The sequence below is a fragment of the Podarcis gaigeae genome (assembly GCF_964106915.1).
Source record: "Podarcis gaigeae genome assembly, chromosome: 18".
In the NCBI taxonomy this organism is placed as follows: Eukaryota; Metazoa; Chordata; class Lepidosauria; order Squamata; family Lacertidae; genus Podarcis; species Podarcis gaigeae.
The window spans coordinates 9,773,425-9,796,280 of record NC_139696.1 but is presented as its reverse complement, the minus strand read 5'-3'; the positions used below and the strand labels follow the sequence as shown (position 1 = coordinate 9,796,280).

Below are 22,856 nucleotides of genomic sequence, written 5' to 3'. Positions count from 1 at the left end.
GCGAGCATTCCACTTTCAAATACTCTGATTATATCTACTTTTAGTTCTCTTGATTTGGGTGAGGGGCAGCTCCCCCTCCCCCTATGGCCCTAGGGATCCATCACCCTTGAGCTCTAGGGGGTGCGGTCCTCTGCCTGCCACGAGTTTTCTCCACCACCCCCAAAAAAGCCACCCTGTTCTAACAAACCCAGAACCCCTTTTCCTGATAATTTTGCTCATCTGCTGAGCCTCCTGCCAAACATTTTTCAGGGGTGTCCCCGGGAACGCTGCCGTGAACACTCCCGTCCCCCAAGGCGGGAGAAAAAGAGAGGTGTAGAAAGATGGCCTCTCTCCTCTTGTTCTCCTCCCTTCTTTTCCTTCTCCTGCCCACCCCTTCCTCAGTTTGGCTCTCCCTCCCGCCCGCGTTTCAGGAACGCCTGAGCTCAGCCCAGCCGGCAAACGCCCCCGCAGCAAACGGTTCGGGGGAAGCCCGGCTAAGCGGAGGATTCCTCGTAGGCAGAGGGCCTCGTGACTCGAATCCCTAACACGGATTCCCCCCCCCCCTTCTCCCTCCCTCTCCCTTTGCTCTTTTCTCCCTCCTCTCTGTCTCTATCTCTCTCTCTCTCTCTTCCCACCCCTCTCCTCCCGGCCCACGCTTCATCTCCTGCGCCCCTCCTCGCTCCAGGGGCTCTGCAGAGAGATGCCCCGTCGCCATGGCAACGAAGCAGGCCTGGACCACATCCCCCCGCCCTCCCCTCCTTGGATGGTTGCAAAAATAAAATAAAAAATATCTATCTAAAAAGAGGCAGCATCAGCAACAAACAGCAGCCCAGATGCAGCGAATCTATAATTCATTGGCGAAGCCTCCAGGCTTTTCCTCCCCTCGCTTTGGTGCAGAGGGAGGAGGGAATCCCCTGCTCCAAAAATAACCTGCATTAGCTCGGGGGAGGGAGGGAAACCCCTCCCTCTGCACACATATGCATTTATATATAGCCGCAGATGTACAGATAAAAATGAGAGGGCACGCTTTTCGCATGCGGTGCGTCTGGTAGCGCGCCGTGCGCCCACCCAGAGAAAGGCGCACCCAGGCTGGTGGGGGGGGGTGTCAAGAGGGTTTCCCCGCCCCCGCCCCCGCCAGCGCCTGGCCGCCCCCGCACAGCTCCCCGCACGGTTGACTGCATCAGGGGGAGGGAGGGGAGGGAGCGCCGCAGGGCGTCTGGAGGAAGCGCAGGTGGAGAGGAGCTGCGCTATGAATAGCCTGGCGCACGTGCGGGGACTCCGTAATGGGGTCTCCCCCTAGCCAAAGGGCACCGAGGCGGCTCGGGAGGCAGGATCCAGCCGCGGAAGAGCCTCTGCGCTGGAGAAATAAAATGCAGGGGGAAGAAGGAGGCAGCCCAGGAAGAATTACTATGAAAGAGATGAAGCGACTGGAGTCCACGCAGCTTTAAAAAACAGACTGAGTGTCAGACATGGGCAGGGCGGGAGGCAAGGGGAGCTGCCCCCCCCATCAAGTAAACAAGTAAAAATACAAAAAGTGGAAACAATCAGAAGATTTGAAATTGAAATGCTCGCTGAGATACCTCCCTGGTGAGCATTTCCCTAGAAAGTCAGAGCCTGATTTTTTTGCGCTGATGCATGTAGCAAATTATTTCATCCCTTGTCGAAATGTGTGAGCCATTCTCTGCAGAACATCAGAATTTAGGATGCTACAGCAGAGAGTCTAGCTAGCCACCTCTCCTTGCTCTGTCAGGCACCACTTAATAAATAATAATAATATTTTTATTCTTTGTACCCTCCCATCTGACTGGGTCTCCCCAGCCCCTCTGGGCAGCTTCCAACAGATATAAAAACATAATAAAACGCCAACATTTTTGCAGCCAGGTGAGGTGAGCAAAATGAATATAGTAGGGGCAGGCATGCGTAGAAATGCAGACGTTCATGGGGGGGGGGGGTTGCTCTGCAAAGAAAAGTGAAATTGAAATACCCCCAAACAATGTGTACGTTAAGGAGAAATTTGCGCTAAGAGGCTGGCAAATTTCCTTGGCGACTTACAGAAATAAAAACTGGAGGTGGATGTGAAGAGCAGAACTCAAGATGCAAAAAATAAGAAAAATAGATGGATCCGCCCCTCCCTGATAGCCAAGCCCACCCCAAACAAGATACCCACCCATCCTTTTGTCCTTCTCAAGGATTCCCAAATATAAATTCCCCTGCAGTCTTCCAACACCAGCTTTTGACTATGACGCCTCACATGGCGGCAAACGGTTTGCCGTGGGGCAGCGTGATATTCAAGGAAGGAAGGAGTGTGCGCGTGTGTTTATTCTGGGTGAGTCAGGATGGCGTTACTCATAATCTGGATTTTTAGCACTCTGCAGGATTTCAGATGCAAGAATCTGACATCTGATGATTATTATCAAGTCGGCTCTAATTAACCTGTCCATAATTTAGCAACAGGGAAAATACAGATGGAAGCTAATGCTGATTTAAGCTTTAGGAGGTAAGGAGAGTCTGGTGGATCGGGCCCAAGGAGGTCCATCTCGCTGGGAATCCTGTTTTCGCAGCAGCCAACTAGAAGCCTGTGGGATATTTGCAACGCAGTCAAACCAACAATGCATATTTGCTACAAAGGAACATGATAGGAGCTGAAGCTCACAAAGTTTTCCTGCAAGTTTGCTAGCAAGAACTTTGAGGGACACACCCCATGTCTCCTGACAGGGGTCGGCTTGACTCATCTCATCACCAAACCAGAAATGTGAGAACCGTCTCCATATGGGCCTGTGTTCCATTGCTCAGACACCACTCTAAGCCAGACTTAAGAGGGAATGGTCTCCCTGGGGAGATTGTGGGCTCACCCGTGGAGGCTTTTAAGCGGTGTTTGGATGGCCATCTGTCATGGATGCTTTAACTGAGATTCCTGCATTGCAGGGGGCTGGCTTAGAGCAGGAGTAGGCAACCTAAGGCCCTTGGGCCGGATGCGGCCCAATCGCCTTCTCAATTCGGACTGCGGACGGTCCAGGAATCAGTGTGTTTTGACATGAGTAGAATGTGTGCTTTTACAGTGGTACCTCGGGTTAAGTACTTAATTCGTTCTGGAGGTCCGTACTTAACCTGAAACTGTTCTTAACCTGAAGCACCACTTTAGCTAATTGGGGCCTCCTGCTGCACCGCCGGAGCACGATTTCTGTTCTCATCCTGAAGCAAAGTTCTTAACCTGAAGCACTATTTCTGGCTTAGTGGAGTGTTTACCCTGAAGCATATGTAACCTGAAGCGTATGTAACCCGAGGTACCACTGTATTTAAAATTCGTCCATTCACCCCCTCCAAAATAAAATATAGTCCAGCCCTCCACATGGTCTGAGGGACAGTGGACCAGCCCACGGCTGAAAAAGGTAGCTGACCCCTGGACTAGAGGATCCTCGGGGGGGGGGGGTGTTTCCCTTCCACTCTACAATTCTATGATTCTGTGTCTTTGCAACCGAATTACTATTTTAAGCCTGCCTGAACAAAGCTGCTGTGATTTGCTATTCTGCAACAGAAAACAGCAAATGCTGTTTTCACCTTTTACAAGACTGTGATTATTATTTTAAAGGGGGGAGGGAAGGGGAGAAATGCCAGGAAAATCTATAGTCTGCCTTAAAGCACCCCAGATTACTTAAACTAAAAGGCTAAAACCAGACTATGTAAGCTTCCCTTTTAAGCTGCAAAGGGACGCACTCTGTTGAACTCACAAACTCCTTTCCCCCCCAATTCTATTTTATTAAGTTTCAATATTTTATTAAGTTCCATCAGTTTCGTCTCTTCTCTTATTTCTGTTGACTTCCTACCCAAGATGGGTGGCCTGTGGGATGGAGTTCCATAGTTTCCCAACAGCCAGTATGCAAAAATTGCAGGGGGCTGGACTAGATGAATCTGGGGGTCCCTTTCCACCTCTACAGTCTATGAAAAGCATTGCTGCCTCGGCGGTTAGTAGCCAGGGATAGCCCTCTCTACGAACTTGTCTAATCCTCTTTTAAAGCTATCTTGGGTTTTGCATAATTCCAGAAACATTTTGTTTTGCTGTTTTAATGGAGGCAGAGCGCTGTAATCTTTGCAGGGCTCGGGTCCTCAGAAGGTCTGAAGGTCTGGATGGAGCCATGCACTGGCTTTCAAACCTCCTTTTCCAATTTATTTATTTTTAACCAGGAAATTAAAAGGAGAACGGAACCAGTGTCCTTCGGGCGACCTTGGAGGGCTTGGCGCTTCTGCGGCACAGCGGACCGTTATCGCTCGTGCATCAGCCTCTGCTCTGGTTATCTCGGTCCCCGCAGAGGTGGGGAGCGATGCTAAGGCACGCCGTATCTGCTGAGAGGATGCAGGAACATCGGGGCAGGAAGGGAGAGATAACAGAAGCCGCTCTGGCTGGATGATGGCCAGGAAAAGAAGATCGATGCCAGAGACAAATGGGGGGAAACAATGGAGGTTGCGATGGTCACCTGCTAGGGGTTCTTTAGCTGAGATTCCTGCATTGCAGGGGGTTGGACTAGATGGCCATTGGTGGTCCCTTGCGACTCCTTAATGCCATGACTCTTTGTGCTCAATGCTCCCCCAGGCAGCCTATCCCTGTTCCAGTTCCCTTGGCTCCCTCCTCCTGGCGGAATTAGGACACTGGATTGTCTTCAGGGCTAGCCCTATTTTGTTGCTGTTGTTGGCATCTGTCAGTCTCAAGAGGCAACGGAGTGCACCTCTGGTAAAGGTAAAGGGACCCCTGACTATTAGGTCCAGTCACGGATGACTCTGGGGTTGTGGTGCTCATCTCGCTTTATTGGCCGAGGGAGCCGGCGTACAGCTTCCGGGTCGTGTGGCCAGCAGATCTAAGCGGGTGCAGAATGCCGCGGCGAGACTCCTTATGGGGTCTTCGCTGCGAGATCATATTCATCCGGTACTATATCAGCTGCACTGGCTCCCGGTGGAGTACAGGATCAGGTTTAAGGTGCTGGTTTTAACCTTTAAAGCCCTAGGACCCTCGTACCTAGGGGACCGCCTCTCCTGGTATGTCCCACAGAGAAACTTACGGTCTGCAAATAAAAACATCCTAAAGATCCCAGGCCACAGAGAAGTTAGGCTGGCCTAAACTAGAGCCAGGGCTTTTTCAGCTGTGGCCCCAATCTGGTGGAACGCTCTGTCACAAGAGACTAGGGCCCTGCGGGCCCTGGCATCTTTCCGCAGGGCCTGCAAGACAGAGCTGTTCGACCAGGCCTTTGGTCAGGGCGCAGCCTGACCCCCTCCTCTGGCAATCTGCACAGAATTTTGCTTGATGGTTGCCATTAATTTGACCTTAATTTGATTTTAATTAATTTTATAATGAATGTTTTTAGAATGTTGGACTATTTTGATTGTTGTTAGCCGCCCTGAGCCCAGCTTCGGCTGGGGAGGGCGGGATATAAATAAAAATTATTATTATTATTATTATTATTATTATGGACTCATCACTGTCCATGAAGGCGCAGGTCAATTTTGCGTCCAGGGCTGCTGTCTACCAGCTGCATCTGAGACCCTACCTGCCTACATGCCCTGGCTATCTCCCACTTGGACTACTGCCATACGCTCTGCGTGGGGCTACCTTTGAAGGTGACTCAGAAACAACAACTAATCCAGAATGCGGCAGCTAGACGGGTGACTAGGAGTGGCCGCCGGGACCATATAATACTGGTCCTGAAAGACCAGTATGTTTCTGAGCACAATTCAAAGTGTTGGTGCTGACCTTGAAAGCCCTAAACGGCCTCAGCTCAGTATACCTGAAGGAGCATCTTCACCCCCATCGTTCAGCCTGGACACTGAGGTCCAGCTCTAAGGGCCCTTTGGCAGTTCCCTCACTGAGAGAAGTGAGGTTACAGGGAACCAGGCAGAGGGCCTTCTCGGCGGTGGCACCCTCCCATCAGAATGTCAAGGAGATAAACAACTATATGACTTTTAGAAGACGTCAAAGAGATATCCAATTACACCACCTTTTGAAGAAGAAGAAGCAATGGAGGAAAATCAGATGATGGCACAGTTCAAACACTTTATTCCTTTTGGGAAGTTGGGTTTACAAATTTGGGGCAATATGTATATATTCTTTTTGTTTTTAATGCTGAAACTTTTCTCTGCAGAGAAGAGCAGCAACACTGGGGTACGTCCAGCGAATTGGGGTGGGGCTGGGCTCATAATTGTCCTAGGGGGCCAGATGGGATCACATCGAGCAAAAAGGGAAGGCCCTGGTGCTAAAAACTGGAGAGAGGGGAAGATGATGCCAAATTAGTAGCCCAGTTTGCGTACACACACACACACACACACACACACACACAGAAATATGGGTGTCCCCTGCTGCTCTGACACCCCCATCTGAAACTCAGCAAGCATTCCTGGATTCAGCAGAGGAAAGAGGGAAAAGGAACACTCTGTTTTTTTGAGCAGTCAGTTCGTGCCTTGGCAAGGCGAGAGCCCTGCTGCCGCTGACCTGTGGCACAACGAGAATGAGGGAGGCTGTCTCTCATCGTGCAAAGCCCTCTTCAACAACAGGAAGACGTCACCGAGTTGCACCTTAATTCACCTGAGGAAGGAAAAACCCCATGCCAGAAGGGGGGCAGTGGTAAGGGGAGGCGAGGTGAGAGATGCACGCTCCCTGCAGATTTTAAAAGACCCCCCAAAGAAACCCTCTGTTGTTAAGAGAGTCAAAAGAGGGGCGCCGATCGCACGAATGCGAAAAGGTGATGCCAAGCTGGGAGGCTTCACTGAGATGGGTGTGTGAGGATCTTTCGTCCCCGCCTGCTCCTTACTCCCCTAAGACCCAAGTGCGATGCCAGCCCACCTGACCCAAGAAGAAGCTTATGGCTGCCAGATGAATCAGAGATGGAGGGACGTTTGCGGCCTTCAAGATACCACTGGACCCCCAGCAGCCAGCAGGGTCAATGGTCAGGGACGACAGTGGCAAGAGATGGAGGGCAGCAGTATCTGGAGAGATGCAGGCACTGAATAAACAAGCAGAGCAAGAACTAAGTGGGGGCAGCCTCGGCCTCCTCCTTACAGAGGGGGGCACCCTACTTTGGGGGGCGAGTAGAGGCTTGCAGGATTGGGGAGGGGGCGCACGGTTGCTGCTGAACGGATCCTCTGCACCAAACCGCCCTCCACAAACAGAGTAAAAGGCCAGTTTGGAAAACTGGAAGGCTAAGGAAGAACTCCTCTCCCTAAAGTGGCTACTTTAATTTTGCATGGCTTCCCTGCACCCAGAAAGCTGGCATGGCAAAGTGATCTGCCCTCGCTTTTTCTCGCTTCTGCAATGCTGGGGGGGGGCGGTATTTCTTTGTTGTTTCACCTGCAAGGGCTTTCACGCCTGCCCCACCGACCCACAACCCAATCTTGGAAGACATAATGACCTCTAAAGAAGAACTAGCTCCCGTCTTGAGATGCGACGTGGCAGAGCAAAGTGTTGCGCTCTGGGGTTAGGAAGAGGAGGGGGTGGCACAGATTTTTGCTACGCCTGAGTCTCCCCCAGCCCCCCAAATCCAAAGCACAAAGAGGCAGGTGAAGACGGAACCGTTCCAGAGAGAGGAAGAAGGTTAGGTACCCGGGGCAATCCCATCTGGCCCGGCAGGAAAGGTTCCGGAGCCAATTTGAGCCTGCTTCCACAGGAGATCAGGAAACCCAAATTTAAGGGGCGTGTCTGAGGAGGGGGGAGGTTTTCGAGTCCAATGGGGGAGGTCAACGAAAGCAAGGGGGAGTATTTAGTTGCACCTTAATTTTAATCCGTAGAGCGGAGCTTGGAGGGACCACCGTGGCCTTGGCTGCTCTTGAAAGGCGGTCCAGTGTTGGGGGGCGGAAAAAGGAGGTGGTCTCTCTCTCTTTCTCCCTGCACCGCTTCCCACGCCCACACATGGGGGGCTTCACCAGTCTCATTTCTGGCTGTTGTAAGCTGTGTGCCGCTGGTTCATGGGGTTCTCGGGCGACTTCATCCACTCTTTCTTGAGGAGCTGCTTCAGCTGCGAGAGGCGCATGTTGGGGTACTCCTGCTTCAGCCGCGGCAGTTGGACCTCCTCGAAAGCCGTGAAGGCGGCCTTCATCCGGCGCTCGGGGTGGCGGTCCAGGTCGTCGGCAACGCTGGAGGTGGGGGGGAGAAATGAGAATCACAGAAATGGCAGAACTGGAGAGCTGGAACCAAGGATTATCTAGTTACAAGCTTAGTGGATCGGGGAATGCTGCACATGGTATACCGTATTTTTCGCCCTATAGGATGCACTTTTTCCCCTCCAAAAATTAAGGGGAAATGTGTACGCGTCCTATAGAGCGAATGCAGGCTGCGCGGCTAAGCCCAAAGCCAGAACAGGGAGACGGAGCGCTACAAAGCCTGTCCGGGAAGCCTCAAACTTTTGGAGTGCAGCGCTTCCCCCCACCGCCAGCCCCACAAGCTCAGGGGACAGAGGGAAGGCAGCGCGCCGCCTTTGCGCTGCTCCCCGACCTCTTTGAGGCTTTTCCCCGAGGAGGGAGAAAGGAATGACTGGCCATGTCAGTCCCTTCTCTCTCCTGGTCGAAAAGGCCGCAGGAGCCATGCGCTCCTTAAAGGGTGCGCGGCTCCTGTGGGCTTTTGCGGGAGATGGGGGAATTCCCCCACCTCCTGCAAAAGCAGGGAGAAGGTCTGGGAGAAGCGCACAGGCCTGTCAGAGCTGGGGGGGGGGGCGGAGGATCATATTTTCCCCCTTGATTTCTCCCTCTGAAAACTAGGTGCACCCTATGGTCAGGTGCGCCCTATGGAGCAAAAAATATGGTAACTTGATTTCAACAAGACTTTTGACAAAGTCCCCTATGATATTCTTCGAGGAAGCTGGTGAGTTGAATGAAGGAACTGTTAGTGGGTTGATGGACCGAACCTAAAGGTAAAGGGACCCTTGGCCGTTAGGTCCAGTCGTGGCCGACTCTGGGGTTGCGGCGCTCATCTCGCTTTATTGACCGAGGGAGCCGGCGTACAGCTTCCGGGTCATGTGGCCAGCAGAACTAAGCCGCTTCTGGCGAAGCAGAGCAGCACACGGAAACTCTGTTTACCTTCCCACCAGAATGGTATCTATTTATCTACTTGCGCTTTGACGTGCTGTCGAACTGCTAGGCTAGCAGTTCTCATTAATGAGAGTACTCATTAACGGTTCCCCGTCATTCTGGGGGAAAGTGACCAGTTGGGTGCCGCGGGGATTTGTCCTGGGCCGGTAGTTCAACGTCTTTATAAACGACTTGGATGAAAGAATTGAGGTGGTGCTCATCCAATTTGCAGATGGCACCAAACTGGGAGGGGGAGCTAATGTCGCAGAAAACAGAACCGGGATTTGAAATGACCCTAACAGTTCTATGATTCTATGACTTTAATACAGGAAAGGAGATTCCGACTAAAAATCAGGAAGAACTTTCTGACATTAAGAGCTGTTTGACTGTGGAATGGACTCCCTTGGGCGGTTGTGGACTCTCCTTCATTGAAGGGAAGAGATTTAAGCAGAGCTTGGGTGGTCAGGGATTCTTTGGCTGTGATTTCTGCATTCATAGAACAGTAGCATGGGAAGGGACCCCTAAGGGTCATCCAGTCCAACCCCTGGCAATGCAGGAATATCAGCTAAAGCACCTGTGACAGATGCCCACCCAACCTCTGCCTAAAAACCTTCAAGGAAGGGGCAGCCACAACTGTCCAAGGGAGTCCATTCCACAGTCTCAATGTTTTGCCAGAAACTTCTTTTTTTGTCATTTGAATGCATCACTTCAGACCCTACTCTCCAGATCAGCAGGTAACCAACTTGCTCAATCTTCCATGGGGCAGCCCTTTCAATATTAGAAGATGGCTGTCGTATCACCTCTCAGTCTTCTCTTTCTCGGAATAAATTTAGCGACTCTTCCCTAGCCGGACTCATCTCTGCCTCCTGCCTCCCTTCTCTCCTGCTTCAGTTTCCACCTCTGATTCCAGACTTCCCTTGGGGGTTCCCCCAGCAGATTCCTCCCACCACTCTTCTGCATCCAGTCAGTCCATGACAGCTGCCTAGGTCTCCTCCTCTCATGGGTTTTCCCCCAAGCAATCAGAGACTGTGCCTGCGCAAAACCAACCTCTCCTCCGCCCTTTTCATGCCTCTCCTGGTTCTGGGAGACTAGCAGGGAGGGGAGCTGGTTGCAACAGGAGGGGGAGACATCCGTGACTCTTCACCACCCGGACTCATCTCTGCCTCCTCTCCTGCTTCAGCTCCTGCCTCTAATTCTGCACTTCTCTCTGCCATAGACTCTCCCTGCTCACTAAGCCATGTTGCCTCTTCAGCTTCTGCCACCTCCTCCTCCTCCTCCTCCCAGTCTCGTCCTTCTCTCCTTGACCACTCATTGTCGCCCCACCTCCCCTCTCTGGACTCTGAGCATTCTTCCCTTGGGGGGGTTTCCCAGCTGCTTTCTCTCACCATTCCTCTGTGTCCAACCCGTTCGTGACAGTGGGCTTCCCTTTGGTCGGCCATCACGCATGTTCACTTTATGAAATCTGGCCCTCTTTGAAAAAAGTTTGGGCACCCCTGCTTTGGAGCATCCGACAGGCCCCTGTGGGGGCAGGATGCTGAACTAGACGGGCCCCGCTTTGTCCTCATCCAGCTGCTGCGGGACTCCTCCCAGGCTCTTAGCTCTCACGTGGATTACCTGAGCACCGCAATGGCATCCTCGATGGTCCGTGCCTCTACAGCGCCTTCCTCCAGGACCCTGCGGTTGATGTTCTCTTCCAAGGGCATCTCAAGGTGACTCTTCAGCTTCTCTCCTGGCAGAGAAGGGGGCAAATGGAAGAACAGGTTAGCTGGAGGCCCATTTTTAAAAATGCAGCAATACATTGCAGGGGACTGGACTGGACCATCCTCCGGGTCCATTCCAACTCCATCATTCTAACACCCTGCATTCTGTCAGTCACCCTCTGCTCTGGATCTGGCTGTGGTCTAAACCACTGAGCCTCTTGGGCTTGCTGATCAGAAGGTTGGTGGTTCGAATCCCCGTGACGGGGTGAGCTCCCGTTGCTCGGTCCCAGCTCCTGCCAACCTAGCAGTTCGAAAGCACACCAGGGCAAATAGATAAATAGGTACCACTGTGGCGGGAAGGTAAACAGCGTTTCCATGCGCTCTGGTTTCCCTCACAGTGTTCCATTGTGCCAGAAGCGGTTTAATCCTGCTGGCCACATAAGCCGGAAAGCTGTATATCTCCGGCTCCCTCGGCCTGAAAGCGCGATGAGCGTCACAACCCCATAGTCGCCTTTGATTGGACTTAACCATCCAGGGGTCCTTTACCTTTTTTCACCTGGACTCCCAGCACCCGCTAGCCCAGGCATTGGCAAACTCCGGCCCTCCAGATGTTTGGGACTACAATTCCCATCACCTCTAGCTGCCAGGACCAGTGGTCAGGGATGGTGGGAATTGTAGTCCCAAACATCTGGAGGGCTGGAGTTTGCCTATGCCTGCACTAGCCCATCGTCTCCCACTCACCGGGTTCCCCGTTCTCCTTCTGCTGCTCTTTCCGGAGCACCTCATCGATCTGCGCCCGGGTGACTTTGCCCGGGGGCAGAGGCTTAGGCGTCTTCCCCTTCAGCTTGGCATCCTCTTCTTCCAGGAGGCGCTGCAGCTCCTTCTTGCGCTCCACCTGCTCCAGGCGTCGTTTCTCGCGCTCTTCCTAAAGCAACCGGAGGGCGGGAGGGAGAGAGAGAAAAGAGTCTAGTCCTCAGTCTAGAGCCAGTGTGGTGTAGTGGTTAAGAGCGGTGGACTCGTAATCTGGTGAACTGGGTTCGCATCTCCGCTCCTCCACATGCAGCTGCTGGGTGACCTTGGGCCAGTCACACTTCTCTGAAGTCTCTCAGCCCCACTCACCTCACAGAGTGTTTGTTGTGGGGGAGGAAGGGAAAAGGAGATTGTTAGCCGCTTTGAGACTCCTTCGGGTAGTGATAAAGCGGAATATCAAATCCAAACTCTTCTTCTTCTTCATGATTCTGAATGAAGGATGGAGTTGAATAGGAGCACCGTGTTCTGCCTCATACGGAGTCAGAAACTAGAGCTCAACATTGTCTACACTGGTTGGAAACAATGGCTTTCTGGGGTTTCTGACTCAGGGGTCTCTCACACCCCCAATCTGGTGATGCCTTTGGGGACTGAGTTTGGGACAACCAGAATGCAAAGTCCAGTGTTAGAAACTCCTAGGTTACCATCGTCGCCACAATGGAATATCTAGTAGCCTTTTGGCAATGGATTTTATTTTATTATTATTCATTTCATTTCTATACAGTGGTACCTCGGGTTAAGTACTTAATTCGTTCCGGAGGTCCGTTCTTAACCTGAAACTGTTCTTAACCTGAAGCACCACTTTAGCTAATGGGGCCTCCTGCTGTCGCCGCACCGCCAGGGCACAATTTCTGTTCGTATCCTGAAGCAAAGTTCTTAACCTGAAACACTATTTCTGAGTTAGTGGAGCCTGTAACCTGAAGCGTATGTAACCCAAGGTACCACTGGTATGCAACAACAGCAGCAAGAATACTCATCACGAAGTATTGGAAGACACAAGATTTACCCACCCGGGAAGAATGACAGATGAAGTTGATGGACTAAATGGAACTGGCAGAAATGACTGGCAGAATCCGAGACCAGGGAGAAGAGTCGGTGGAAGAAGACTGGAAAAAGTTTAAAGACTATTTACAGAAATACTGTAAAATTAATGAATGTTAGAAAAATGTTGGAATGAAGTTATATGGCTTCAGTAGAAATGTTATAAGGAACTAAGTACAAATAGATTATTAGTGTATTAAAGGCAAAAATAAGGTTAGAATATGTTAAGGTAATTACAGGACAGAAAACAGAGGAAGATGGAAAGGTATTGCTGAAACAATTAACTGAAGTGGAATACAAAAAGGGAGGTGTGAGGAGGTCGTTGAAACAAGTGAATGAAAGATAAGATAGTGAAATTACTGGATGTGTTTTAAATTGTATTTGTTTTGTTTTGTTAGTTTAATGTCTTAGTGTTAGTGTTATGTAGTGTTTTTGTATTTGTATTGTACTGTATTGTTTTGTTTAACTTTTTTTTCTTTTGTAGTGTTTAAATTGTTGGGAAAGTAATAAATATTTTTTTTTTAAAAAAAAGGTACCACTATACTGCTTTCTATGAAAGAGGAAAAAAACCCCTCAAAAGCAGGTTTTCAACACATTAAAACTTCCAATAAAAGAGGAAGAAGAGGAGTTTGGACTTGATATCCCGCTTTATCACTACCCGAAGGAGTCTCAAAGCGGCTAACAATCTCCTTTCCCTTCCTCCCCCACAACAAACACTCTGTGAGGTGAGTGGGGCTGAGAGACTTCACAGAAGTGTGACTGGCCCAAGGTCACCCAGCAGCTGCATGTTGCAGAATCGAACCCGGTTCACCAGATTACGAGTCCATCACTCTGAACCACTACACCACACTGGCTGTAACAATCCAGAATAAAACAAATTCAGGAAAGTATTTCAGATCCTTCGGCAGGTGGCATTTTGCTTTCTCTGTATTTATTTACCTACTTAGTTTATAGAGCTCCCCCCAGCAGAAGAGCTCTAGGAAGGCAGGGTGGTGTAAGGGTTAGTGTGTCAGACCTGGGAGATCAGGGTTCAAATCCCCACTCAGCCCTGAAGCTCACTGGGCGACCCTGGAGTCAGTCCCAGCCTCTTGGCCCACCTCACAGGGTCGTTGTCGGGATTAACGGAGGAATGGGGTGAACCATGTACTCTTTGGAGAAAAAGGTGGGAGATAAATGCTGACCGGCTTAAGAAAGCTGAAGGGGCCATCCAGGTGTTGCCAGTCGCAAACCTGGTGCCCAGAGATCTCCACGTGGCTGTAACTGGACCCGCGCCAGTCACAAAACGTGCCTGGGGGATTTTGAGCACTACCACTGAGCTATGGCCCTCCCCCGGTGCATGGACTACAAGTCCCATAACTCCCAGATAGCCTGGCTGCATGATACCAGGGAGGATGGCACCTGTAGCCCCAAACATCTGAAGTTTGGGGAAAGTTGGCCTGTAATACAAGCCTTTCGAAATAATCAAAGACAGCAATCCATTCAACGATTCGTCAAGAAGCGCAGCTAAGCCCAAGATCAACGGCGCGGAAAGCCCAACATGCCCGTTAACACCTCCCAACTGGCCAAGGTGGTACAGAAAGCAATTTGCGCTTTGGATCTGGTCAATAGCAATCAACAAATCCCAAAGCTCAGGAGATGCATTAAGACCAGGAGTCAATGAGACCAGAGACTCTTTCGAATTGGGAAAGCCGTGTCTCAAAGCGCCCCTCCCCATGCATTTCGCCCAGATGAGCCATCAGGTCATTTAACATTTGAAGATTCAGAGCAGATGAAAGAAAGGTCTTCCCCTCTGTGGCGGAGAGTAGAACTGTGGAACTCACCGCCACAGGAGGAAGTGAAGACCATGACTTTCAGAACTGCAGGAGGAGCAAGGAAGAGAGGAGAGGAGTTCAGGGATATTTTATTTAAAAAAAAAAATAGCTGTGTGCCCTTGTTTTTTATATTATTATTATTATTATTATTATTATTATTATTATTATTATTATACTGCTCTACACCAGCAGGTCTCAGGGAGGTTCACAATATAAAATCACATAGTAATAATATAATAATAACAACAATAATTTATTATTTATACCCCACCCATCTGGCTGGGCTTCCCCAGCCACTCTGGGCAGCTTCCAACAGAATATTAAAATACGGTAATGCATCAAACATTAAAAGCTTCCCTAAACAGGGCTGCCTTCAGATGGTAGTTCTCTCTGACATCTGGTGGGAGGGTGTTCCACAGGACGGGCGCCACCACCGAGAAGGCCCTCTGCCTGGTTCCCTGTAACTTGGCTTCTTGCAGTGAGGGAACCGCCAGAAGGCCCTCGGCGCTGGACCTCAGTGTCTGGGTAGAACGATGGGGGTGGAGACGCTCCTTCAGATATACAAACAAAATCATATCTATCTATCTATCTATGTTATAATACAAACAATTTGATCGCTTTACATGGTATTTGTAGTTTTGTATGTTTCATTTTATGGTATTTGTAGTTTTGTATGTTTCATTTTATGCAGTGTGATTTGCCATTATTTTTTATTGATTATAGTTTAGCAATTCTTTATTGTAACTGTTAGGTGCAAATTGCTTAAGCGTTATTTATTAATACGTATTTAATGTTAGCGCTTACTATTATACTCTAATGGATGATGGGATAATGCATAACTTGATATACAGCAAGTTGTGGGGTTTTTTGAAGTTATGTTTTTATTATGACTTTCTTTCAGTATTAGATCTATGGTCTGCCTGAAACCCCGGAGAGCTGCTGGCAGTCAGTGTGGGCAATACTGGGCTAGACAGATGCCAATGGATCTGGCTCAAGGTGAGGCAGCTGGCCTTATAGGTTCGCATCCCATTAAAGATTTGAGAATGTCTCAAAACGGCATCGTGCTCAAACTTAATGGCGGAGGAGAAATTGGCTGTTCTGGCCGAATCTTCACCAGAAAGGGGAAGGTGCTCTTGCATAATAAATAATAATAATAATAATTTTTTATATAGCCCGCCCTCCACAGCCAAAGCCGGGCTCACATCAAATGAGCGGCTAACATCAAATGTATAACACATTAACAAAAAATCGGACAATCAATTAAAATACATCCTCAAATCGGATCAGGATCAGAATAAAATCCAATCAGATGGCAACCCGCAGATTAGCGTTGGGGACCTTAAATGCTCACCAGGCCCAACTGTTTGTGCTGAACTTATATGGGCCTGTGAGAAAAATTGGGAGGCCACTTTCATGCAAGTTCTTATGAAAGGGGAGAGAGAGTCAGGCTGCGCCCTGACCAAAGGCCTGGCAGAACAGCTCTGTCTTGCAGGCCCTGCGGAAAGATGTCAAGTCCCGCAGAGCCCTAGTCTCTTGTGACAGAGCGTTCCACCAGATCGGGGCCACGGCCGAAAAAGCCCTGGCTCTACAGCTCTGTTTTGCAGGCCCTGCGGAAAGATGTCAAGTCCCGCAGAGCCCTAGTCTCTTGTGACAGAGCGTTCCACCAGATCGGGGCCACGGCCGAAAAAGCCCTGGCTCTGGTTGAGGCCAGCCTAACCTCTCTGTGGCCTGGGACCTTCAGGATGTTTTTGTCTGAAGACCGTAAGTTCCTCTGTGGGACATACCAGGAGAGGCGGTCCCGTAGGTACAAGGTTCCTAGGCCCTATAGGGCTTTAAAGGGTAAAACCAGCACCTTAAACCTGATCCTGTACTCCACCGGGAGCCAGTGCAGCTGGTATAGCACCAGGTGAATGTCGTCCCGCAGCAAGGACCCCATAAGGAGTCTCGCTGCAGCATTCTGCACCCGCTGGAGTTTCTGGGTCAGTCTCAAGGGCAGCCCCACGTAGAGCGAGTTACAATAATCCAGTCTGGAGGTGACTGTCGCGTGGATCACAGCGGCTAGGAGGCAGAGAGCGCGAGATCACGGAATTATAGAGCTCAACGGGACCCCCAAAGCCATCTAGTCCAACCTCCTGCCACACAGAAGATGAAAGTGTTGGGGGCAGGTTCGTGTCACCATGGAAGCATGATCAAATTAACCCAGGTGGTCGGATCCAAAGGATGCGTCCCGCCCCAGGGGACAGGTTGATGTCACGGAGATGCAGGGCTGAAACCGGAACCTCGCCGAGACGGAGCAACTGGTCTGGCGCAGTTTCAAGGCTCCCAAATTACGGAGGTTCCTTTAATTAAGCTCTCTGGTCCTCCCCCTTGGGACCTTTTACATGTAAAGCAAGCATCCTTGCCGCCCCTTTCTCCCCTCGCCACCCCACAAAAGGGAAACGAGACACTATAGGATTCATCCAAAGAGACAGAAGAGAGGGACAAACCTGTTCTGTGATCTCTCAAAACAGGTAGAGAGATTTATCCATTGCTGCCGCCTCCTGGGCAGAAGGGAGAAGTGCCCCTTTGCCGAATAGAGCGTGAAAGGTGTTGTGTGCCTGCTCTAGAAGACTCCAGTGTCTACCCAAGTAACACAGACTATTGGGTCACCTGGCTCACCTATTGGCTAGCACTGGTTGGCACCAGCAGGTGCTGGGGGGGGGTTGGGGGGTTTCTGACTCGGGGGAGTCTTCCCCAGCCCTTCCAGGAGATGCCACTGCAGAATGAACCTGGGGGCTCCTGCAGGTTCTCTGCCCCCCGAGCTGCGTCCCATCCCCAAAAGATAAAACAAGATTCTATCTAGTCCTCATGGTTATAATAATTTATAATGGGGACCTGCCTAAGCTAGATGGCTTTCAGGCAAAATTTCTACGATCTCTGCTGCAGGTACCCAACTGTGTCCCCAACTCCATACTTCTGTTAAAGGTAAAGGTAAAGGGACCCCTGACCATTAGGTCCAGTCTGGGGTTGCGGCACTCATCTTGCTTTATTGGCTGAGACCTTTCACACTCCCAAAGGAGGCACTCTACCTGTGAGCTACAGGTCTTGGCTAGGGCGTTAAAGGAGGGACAGTACTTCTGGTGGGGGACATGTTGTGCTCCTCCTGGGGCATTTGCCCACCTGCATTCAGCATTCACCTGTGGCTCCTGGAAACTGCCAGGAGGCGACAGCAGCCACAATCCCAGAATGGCTCCGACTGGCCGGCTGAACCAGGTGAGGGGAGCTGATGGGACCCTCGGCGAGTTAGGGGCTTCCCCTGCATGTGAAGACAGGCTCTGGTGGACGGAATGGACAAGACCAAGAGTGGGCCCCAAGGTCAAGAAGGCGGTTTCTGCCCGTGCTGTAGAGGGAAGTGAAGGGCCGGTGGAGCTTGTCTCCTATCTAGGAGAAGGAAAACTGTGACCCCAAATCTCTGCTGCCTTGCGGGATATATTTGGGAAAAGAAAAGGCTCAGGAGAAAACCCTACACAAATCCACAGTGGAGACACTAAGGTGGTTGGATGGCGCCTTGACCGCCTCCTTCTGGCAAATCCTGCAGCCAAGCTGGTGCCAAACATCTTGCTCTGCTTTCCTTTGGACCCCATCAGTGAGGCTGAGAGGGGGGTCTCAATGTCTGTGCAGCCCAGGACACACCCACCCACCCACGGCCCAGGCCTTGTCGCCCCAAGAAGGCCATTTCAGTGCTGCTAGCCCGGCAAAAACAACACAGGAGGCAGCAGTCACAGGCTTCAGGTCAAGAAAGGGTGACACACCCCAGATCGGATCCTGCCCTTCCAGATTCCTGGGAGGTGATTAAGCCCTGAAGTGCTCAGAAGGAGGACGTCAGCCCGGTCAGAAGAGTCACAAATCCACATTATTTGTCTCAGGTTGGGCAATTCAGAGAGTGTTTGGTCTGCTTAAGAATGCCAGAAGATGCCCACCGACTCCAAGTTTGCCCATGATGGAGTGGGGATTCGAACTCTGATCTCCCGGGTCCTACTCCAGCACTCTCACCACCCCACTTCTGCCATGGGGCAACTCTAAAAATCTAGTCGGTAAATAAATAAGGGGAAGGCAAAATGCCAATTAAAGAAGGATCTTAAAGATTCTTGAAGCCCGGATTTGTTTTATTCTGATTTGTTGTTTGAATGCCTTGTCAACTGCTTTGAGGTCTCCCCCCCCCCCTTTAAAGTGGTGCATGCTCTGGTTATCTCCTGCTTGGACTACTGCAATGCGCCCTACGTGCGGCTACCTTTGAAGGTGACCTGGAATCTACACTAATCCAGAATGTGGAAGCTAGACTGGTGACTGGGAGTGGCCGCCAGGACCATATACTGAAAGACCTACATTGGCTCCCAGTACATTTCCGAGCATATTTCAAAGTGTTGGTGCTGACCTTTAAAGCCCTAAACGGCCTCAAAGGCCCAGTATATCTGAAGGAGCATCTCCACCCCCATCGTTCTGCCTGGACACTGAGGTCCAGCTCCAAGGGCCTTCTGGCGGGTCCCTCCCGCGAGAAATGAGGTTACAGGGAACCAGGCAGAGGGCCTTCTCGGTGGTGGCACCCGCCCTGTGGAACGCCCTTCCAGCAGATGTCAAAGAGATAAACAACTACCAGACTTTTAGAAGACATCTGAAGGCAGCCCTGTTTAGGGAAACTTTTAATGTCTGATGCATTACTGTATTTTAATTTTTGTTGGAAGCTGCCCAGAGTGGCTGGGGAAGCCCAGCCAGATGGGCAGGGTATAAATAACAAATTATTATTCTTATTCTTATTTTTATTCTTATTGCAGTAGAGAAAGGAAGCGAATAAGAACCATAATCATTTTAAGGTTCAATGTAAAAAAAGAAGAACTTGTTGTGGGTTCTTGGGTTGTTCTTGGGTTTGTTTTTATGATGTATTTCGTGTTTTCATTTTGCGGTTTCCTTCTGCAGCCGCAGGTATAGGGCGGCATACAAATTTAACAAATAATAACAAAACAATAACGAACATTTTCATTCCTATGCCGCTTTGTATTTTAAAGAAAAACAATAACCCTGAAGCAGTTGACAACACTTGAAAACATCAAATCAAACCATTTGGAACGAAACGAATTCAAGCTTATATTTCAGAGCCTTCTCTCCGTGGCGTTTTGCTTTGCCCGTATTTATTTCCTGACTTAATTTATACAGCTAATTTAATAAATAAAATTAATCAACAAATCAAAAAGATGAATAGACATTCTGCTGTGGCGACCGCAAGCTCGGTTTAAGGTGCATATACGTTTGAGTTTCTAAGGCAGCTCGCTCTGCTCCTCTTCCCGTTGCAACCTGGCAGATAATTTTTTGGGTGACCCCGGTCCCGCCACCTTCCGGCCAGCCCCCCCCCCGCTCACCTTCCTCTGTTCCTTCCTCATGACGTGTTTGTCCTCGTCTTTCCAGAAGGCATCCTCCAGCTCTTTTTGCTTCTTGGCATCAGCTGCGGCCTTGGCCTCCGCCTTCCTCGCCCGGGCGGCTGCCGACTTGGTGTTCTCCCCTTGGAACTTTTTGGGCATCCCTCAGGGTCCTCTGGCCTGGCGGGGGCAAAAGAGGGGTTCGCAAACGTGTTTTTTGTTTTATTTGCAATTTTGCACTCGGAGCGACCTGCGCCGTAAAAGCAAAGCCACAGAGATGTTAGGTAAGGTAAATGGACCCCTGACCATTAGGTCCAGTCATGGCCAACTCTGGGGTTGCGGCGCTCATCTCGCTTTATTGGCCAAGGGAGCCGGCGTACAGCTTCCGGGTCATGTGGGCAGCAGGACTAAGCCGCTTCTGGCGAACCAGAGCAGCGCACGGAAACACCGTTTACCTTCCAGCCAGAGCGGTACCTATTTATCTACTTGCACTTTGACGTGCTTTCGAACTGCTAGGTTGGCAGGAGCAGGGACCGAGCAACGGGAGCTCACCCCGTCGCGGGGATTCTGCAATGCAGAAATCTCAGCTCATGCCTCCATGACAGGTGGCCATCTAACCTCTGCTTAAAAACCTCTAAGGAAGGTGTAACTATAGTTACGGGCTGCATACACACCCCATATTTGAGGCACTGGATCCCACACACCCCGCCTCCCCTCCCCGAATCATTTGATAACAGCTGAAGCTCTTTGGGAAGTGGAACCACTTAATGGTCTTCTCTCCTTGTGGCAGCCATTGTAACCATGAAATCAGAGGGTTGGGCCCCCCAGGGTCATCCAGTCCACCCCCCCCCCGCAATGCAGGAATCTCAGCTCATGCCTCCATGACAGGTGGCCATCTAACCTCTGCTTAAAAACCTCCGAGGAAGATGATGTGCTGTGTGGCTTTAAATTTTATTTTTACAGACACGCCATGGGCCACCAGTGATCTCCAGACCACAATTTTGGGACCTTTGATCTAAAGTACACGACTTTGCTCCAAGGATCCCTTGCATTTTAACCTGTATTTTAAATTGGTTTTCCCCCCTATTATGTTTTTACTGTAATTTTACTGGTGTTAGCCGCCCTGAGCCTGGCTCTGGCTGGGGAGAGCGGGGTATAAATAATTTTTATTATTATTGTTATTATATATAAAATATATACCGCACTTCATCGAAAGATCTCAGGGCAGTTCACAGTATAAAATACAAGATGAAACACAAGTAAATAATTAAACAATTTTATGGCGTGTCTGTATGCAGCTACAGTTTGTGTGTAATAATGCTTACAAAATCTTGCAACACTGCTATATATATACAGATCAGGGGCGTGCAAACTATGATCCCAGAGGACCTGCATGCAAACATGGTAAAGCAACATATTTCCAAAGACTAGACTAGACCGCAGTGTTTCCCAACCTTGTGCCTCCAGATGTTTTTGGCCTACAACTCCCATCATCCCTAGCTAGCAAGACCAGTGGTCAGGGATGATGGGAGTTGTAGGCCAAAAACATCTGGAGGCACAAGGTTGGGAAACACTGGACTAGAGAATGGAAAGTGACCACCAGGCGATTGAAAATAAAACTTAAAAACTATCCGGGGATTAAAAACAAAACTAAGGTGAGGTGGGCAGACTGCTAGAATTAAAGAAAAAAATGAGGAAAATTTGCTTTAAGAAGGGAAATATTTTGTGGGTTATTTAAAAATATATATCATGGTCATGTTAAAACGTATGCAGGACTTGAAGCATAGCAACAGATGAGAAATAGTAGTTTAATAAGTTCGAATTAAAGTATATAATGGGTAAAATATTAAGTAACACAGCAGCTTTATACAGTAAGGAAAGAATACCATGGAAAGGGTGGCTGGGAAGTCAACGGAGAGGAGAGATTTGTTCTGAGTGTTGCCTAAAAGAACTTGAAAAATCTGATAATTCAGTAACCAAAAATAAATAAATCAAAATTTAAGAGCTGTATGCAAAAGCCTGCTAAAACGAAGAAAGCAAAACAAGAACACTTTCACAATTAATAATAATAATAATGTGATTTGAGGATACAGCTGGCACGAAGTAAACAAAGGGCATGATTTATTTATTTTTAAAGGGCACATTTTATTCAATGGGAGATTAATAAGAAGAGCTAATAAAATGCATTGCAAGGCTGGAGATATTTCTTTTCCTCTCTCTCCTCCTTCCCCTTCCTCTCTCTCTTTCCACCCCATGGCTTTTGGGGGGGGGTCTCCCCCTCCCCCCTCCCCCCATGAAGGCAGCCCCTTGCCCCATAATAAGACGGGGAAGGGGGGGGTCTCGCAATCCCCTGCCATCCTGCCCCACCCAACCCTCTCCTTACCTGCCGCCTCCACCTCCGGCCGTCGCAGCCTTTGTCCGTCACGCCCCCGCCCCCCTTTTCGAAAGCCACCCCTCCATGGGGCGCGGAAAAGGGGGGGGAATAGTCTCGCCGCCGCCGCCGCCATTTTTGTTGAGGGCGGTTTCCATGTTTGTTGAGGGCAAAGCCAGCATTTCCCCCCTCCCCTCCATTCCCCAATTTTTTGTTCCCTTGCCTTTTCTTCGCTTCCTCACGGCAGACCGTAGGGCTAGTGATGTGTGGGGAAGGGAAAGAAAGAAACGGCCCCCCCTTTCTCCACTTCTTCAGCAGCATTTCGAATTAATGTTGCCCAATACAAAGATGGCGTCGGCCACGACACGGAAGTGCCCGGGAGCAAAAGGGAGCAGTATGCCCACTACTAAGATGGCCGCTGGCTCCTTACGTGGAAGCGTGACCGGTTCCGAGATGGCGCCTGCTCTCACACTCTATAGACTTTTCTTAGCTCTATGGGTGAATCCAAGATGGCCGCGGGACCTCGCCCGAAGCAAACATGGCGGCAACCGCCTTCACGCTGCCCTTTGCCATGATGGCCGACCCGTCGCCTTGGAAACGGCTGTACCAGCTTGTCTTAGGGCCTAAGAAGCTTTGTGTAAGTTTTTATGTTGTGTTAAATGTAATGTTTTTCTTTTGTGTTTTTGTCTGTATGTTATAAGAGAAAACTAATAAA

General features: G+C 50.0%; 1 protein-coding gene across 1 annotated transcript; it reads right to left on the bottom strand.

The window, feature by feature from the left end:
• Nucleotides 1-5,999: 5,999 nt before the first annotated feature.
• CCDC124 (coiled-coil domain containing 124) lies at nt 6,000-22,263 on the bottom strand. The gene is made up of 5 exons (XM_083720770.1): nt 22,154-22,263; nt 19,774-19,950; nt 11,463-11,646; nt 10,636-10,750; nt 6,000-8,091 (listed from the first exon to the last, which is right to left on the bottom strand). The coding sequence occupies exons 2-5, from the start codon at nt 19,930-19,932 to the stop codon at nt 7,887-7,889; spliced, it is 663 nt and encodes a 220-aa protein (XP_083576896.1). The 5' UTR covers nt 19,933-19,950; nt 22,154-22,263; the 3' UTR covers nt 6,000-7,886.
• Between the last annotated feature and the right edge of the window lie 593 nt (nt 22,264-22,856).